This window comes from Cimex lectularius, unplaced genomic scaffold (genome assembly GCF_000648675.2).
Source record: "Cimex lectularius strain Harlan isolate CLEC.00 unplaced genomic scaffold, Clec_2.1 scaffold8, whole genome shotgun sequence".
In the NCBI taxonomy this organism is placed as follows: Eukaryota; Metazoa; Arthropoda; class Insecta; order Hemiptera; family Cimicidae; genus Cimex; species Cimex lectularius.
The window spans coordinates 2,838,773-2,843,231 of NW_019392656.1; the positions used below are offsets into that span (position 1 = coordinate 2,838,773).

Here is a 4,459-nt window from a genome sequence, read left to right on the forward strand (position 1 = left end):
AAAATTAATTACTAACGGGAAACTAATAAATTTTTATTATTCGTCTTAGGTCTTTCTTTTGAAATGTATAAATCTTAACAACTTATATTATTTAAATCAGTGTCATAATCTTTTTTGAGAAATATGGTGCCACTAAATGCTCAACGTTAAAATTTCCAAAACTATATTTGAGAGCGACAAGTGGATCGTATTTCGACAACTGCAGAATCTTATTTCACTACTTACCACAAGAGACAGGGAAGCTTCCTAATGAAGTTATTTATTCTTGTAAAGTATTTGTATTAGAATATATTTTACATAATGTTATGTGTACATAGCTAAACGGACTAATAAAAAGCGCCAATGTTTAACCAGCTTTTAATGTGTGTTATGAATGTGTAAATTAATATTGATAAGTTATGCCATGTGATATTAAATACATTCCTAGTAATAGACAAAATGTACTTAAAATTACTTTTGTTTCATGAAAATGTTTTATTTGAGTTTGGACGATTGCGGAAGATTTTTTTTTCTCAGTCCTTCCAGTGGCCAAAGTGTTAGAGAAATTTTATTGAACGCATCTTTTGTGATACTTGTCGGTATTATTTTCTTTTATATTTATAACTTTTTATGTAACTTTGAACCTTAAACGGTCTGGACTTCATTGCATTTATCTGATAATTTAAACTTTCAGCTTTGACGAGTGTGGATACAGTTGAAAGCATTTCTTGAAAACGTTATTGACATAAAATTAATTTACCTTTGAATTTATGCAATAATGAATGTGCCAAATATCGAAAGAAAGACCACTATTTAATATGGAATTGAGAGATTTAATTTTTTTCTTTAATAAATATTTTAATTGTAGTGATAAATTAGATGTTAATTTAATCCAGTTTTAACTTTGATTAACTCGACAGAAAGATTTCAATTGGTTTTTGTTTTTTCTACATTTAAGTTTAAACAATGATCAAGTTTCATAAAGCCCAATTACCTTTAGTTAATTTTTCTAAGATGTCATTGTGTCCTTGTTTACACATAATAATTTTTAAAACTGCCAATGCCGTTATCTTGCAGTGCAATGAGATTCGATTTAAAAGTAAACTTTTTTTTTAATCAAACAGCGTTTCAAGGAAGCTGCATGGCATTCGTCCTTGTCTTTCTCATACATTGCATGTTTAAGAATAACCGTGACTGAATGTTCTTTTGTTGTTTACTTCTTTTACCAATTGCATTTTGACTGAAAGAAATTTGAGGCTACTACTGTTTCAAATTCCAGATTTAAAAAAAAATATTTGAGCCAAAGTTTTGAAGTTTCATTCGTGTTATTTTGTTCAACCGGCGGTTTATAAATTGTAATTTTCATTATTGTGAAACAAACTTGTAAAACTACATTGTCTAAATAAATCAATTATGTTTTTATATTGTAATCTTTCAATTTTTTCTGAACCTTTTAATTATCTTGAGTTTTTGTGTAGGCAAAACAGTGTGTGATTTGATTTAAATATTCATGACCATACAAAAGATAGACTGTAACAAGAAAGAGGGCGTTGCTGCAATGGTATAGGCGTTGACACAGCACTCATCACTGTAAAGCCATTGCACGAAAAAATCACTTGCGAGCCAAACTGCCGTTCATAACTGTATCGACTGTTGTATCAGAGTGTGCTTTCATGGAAATACTTTTTGTCTTTGTCCCATTTTGATGCTCATTTCCTTCCACACATCCTTTCTATCAAATTCACTAATTTCGTGGTCTGCTTGACCAATTAATATATTATAATTAATTAAGGTTTTTAGTTGAGATAAAAAAGTCAATTGCATGAGTGGGATTCAAACCCATGATCTTGGGCTAGATACGCCGCTGCTCTACCACTTGAGCTATCATGACCTCGATCCACTCAGACACCAACTTCCTATCTCAACCCCACCTTTGGAGTTTTCCCTCCTTTTTGCCATTTTTCAAATGGCGTGTAATTGGATTGGATTCTTGATGACAAATGAAATGGCCACGGAGAGCTTTAGTGAAGTGTACTTCATTTTAATTCATTAAATTCACTAATTTCGTGGTCCGCTTGACCAATTAATACATTACAATTAATTAAGGTTTTTAGTTGAGATGAAAAATGGCAAAAAGGAGGGAAAACTCATAAGGTGGGGTTGAGATAGGAAGTTGATGTCTGAGTGGATCAAGGTCACGATAGCTCAAGTGGTAGAGCAGTGGCGTATCCACCCGAAGATCATGGGTTCGAACCCCTCTCCTGCCATTAACTTTTTTTCATCTCAACTAAAAACCTTAATTAATTGTAATCCTTTCTATCGTTCTTCTTATGGTGAGTTTTATCTTTAGCATCCCATAAAAATAAGTAGCTGTGATACATTCGGATAAGTTGAATGTATGCCTCCCAGTTCATTCTCATACTCGAAACAAGTGTGTTTACAAAGAGCAAAACAAAACCGACAACCGGTCAGCTCGTGAAATATCCTCGCACCAAAAGTTTCGCAGTCCCATCAAGATTTCTACAATACGGGACAAGATTTGTGAAACAGTTGTGCAAGTAATTTTTTCGCAGTGGAAACCACCCAGCATAAGGTAAAAGTTCTAGTTCGAATCCAGTGGCCCTGCATTCAACTCAATATACTTACTTACAAATAGGCTTTTTTTTCTTTTTTTTCAAAAACACCAACACAATGAGGTGTTTTGATTATATGACCTCTGCTGTTGCAAATCCTCATTTACAAAAATCCAAACGACCAAGGATAGGGAGACTAAAATAATTTGAAAAGACTCAACTACATATTTAAAACAACAAATGTACAATTTTTTGTAATAAGTAAAGCCAATAGGAAACGGGGATGTCTGTGGGGTAAACCTGTTGTACAGTTTGAACTTTTTTGATCTTCATAGTTGTAACAGGGATTCCTCAAAATGCCCTCAATTAAAATGGGAGGTGTGGGCCCACCAGAAAGCTTCATCGAAAAGGCAAAATCTTCAAAATCAACCAAAGCCAAAATGGAAACAGAAAAAAGGAAAGCAGAAACTAATTAAGGCGGATCTTTTCAACACACTTTGGTCGAACACAAAACAGACTAATTTATTAAAAGAAAAACAACAACTGAATATTATACTATTAAATACTGTAAGAAAATAATTTTAAATTAGATTAATTTGTATGCCAAATATTATTTAGATAGATGTTTAAAATATAATCATGGGATAAATCAAAATCGAATATATTATAAATGCATCTATCTCTATGTTCAGTTTTATATTTTTTAATTTTAAATTTTTCAAACCAATCTAATTCCTTCCCTTTGTTGAAACCGTGTAACACTGTCGTATTTAAATTTAAATTGTGTTGTTCTAATTAGATGGTCCTTAAATTCAGAAAATTGGTTCGATTTAGGCAAGTGTTCTTTAACACGTTTTAATTTCTCTGCCGTTTTGTCCTTTATTTTTAAATATCACAATCATTACAGTTCATTTCGTAAACCCTGCTTATTTTTTGTCAACTTTGTCTTTAGGTTCTGAGAGAATGTTTCCAAGCGACACTGTTACTTGTTACCAAAATTGTGGGTAGTTCGAATATTCAATAAACAAACAATAAGATAACCAATGGACGCAAAAAATGGTTTTAATTTCTATAATTTATTCAAAAATATAAAACAAAAATTTGATTTAAGCCAAAAGATACTGCAGGCACTGTTTGCTCACGAATAGCTGAAACAAACAAAAAATATTATAAAAAATAAATAAATAAAAGAATATAAATAAGAAACAGTGTAAAAAGTGCTTACGGGTTTATTCCTGCCTTGACTGCAGATGCATACCATTTGGTCCGCTCCACGACATCTCCATAGTCTTCCAGTGCTTTATGCACTGCAGGCAAACCACCATTCTTGTATATAAAAGGGCCAGCAGCATAAAAAACATTTTCTAATTGTTTATTGCCAAGAATCGCCTGTATTTCCCTGTTCGGCACTTCCATGAAGTCTCCTATAAGTTGGCATTTAACTCCTCTGCAGTTACTTTTGATTTTGTCCAACTTGATCTTTTTCAGTTCTTCCAATGAAAATGTATTACCTTGCTTATCATAAACCACAACTTCTTCTATCTCCTCTTCATCATCTCTCCAGTATTTCCTGCTGATAAACCAACTCGCCGCACCAACTAATGCTGCAGCTGCAGCGACGATTATACCAGTTTTACCACTTAATGAAAACATTATTTGACAATATCAAAAATATTTCAAATAACACCGAAAATCATCACCATAGAAACGACAAGTAAAAATATGCATTATAATGAATAATTGATCAAAATTTGGTTTTTCTACAGACAACATGACAACTTTTTTCCACACCCATGATTTTTACTCTATTATCTGTTTAAAAGCTCTACTGTTCCTTTTTTCAACCACAATTTTTTCACACATTATTTTTACCTTACTTAATGTTTTTGTGGTCTGGTGTTTTTTTT

General features: G+C 32.2%; 1 protein-coding gene across 1 annotated transcript; it reads right to left on the reverse strand.

Annotated features, from left to right (window-relative positions):
- Positions 1–3,410: 3,410 nt before the first annotated feature.
- On the reverse strand, positions 3,411–4,232 carry LOC106669622. The gene is made up of 2 exons (XM_014399204.2): positions 3,778–4,232; positions 3,411–3,700 (listed from the first exon to the last, which is right to left on the reverse strand). Exons 1-2 carry the CDS (start codon positions 4,203–4,205, stop codon positions 3,691–3,693), a joined length of 438 nt encoding a protein of 145 aa, XP_014254690.1. The 5' UTR covers positions 4,206–4,232; the 3' UTR covers positions 3,411–3,690.
- Between the last annotated feature and the right edge of the window lie 227 nt (positions 4,233–4,459).

What these genes read in the sequence shown, in the direction of transcription:
- LOC106669622 (XM_014399204.2), bottom strand. Translation starts at nt 4,205, where the DNA reads ATGTTTTCATTAAGTGGTAAAACTGGTATAATCGTCGCTGCAGCTGCA.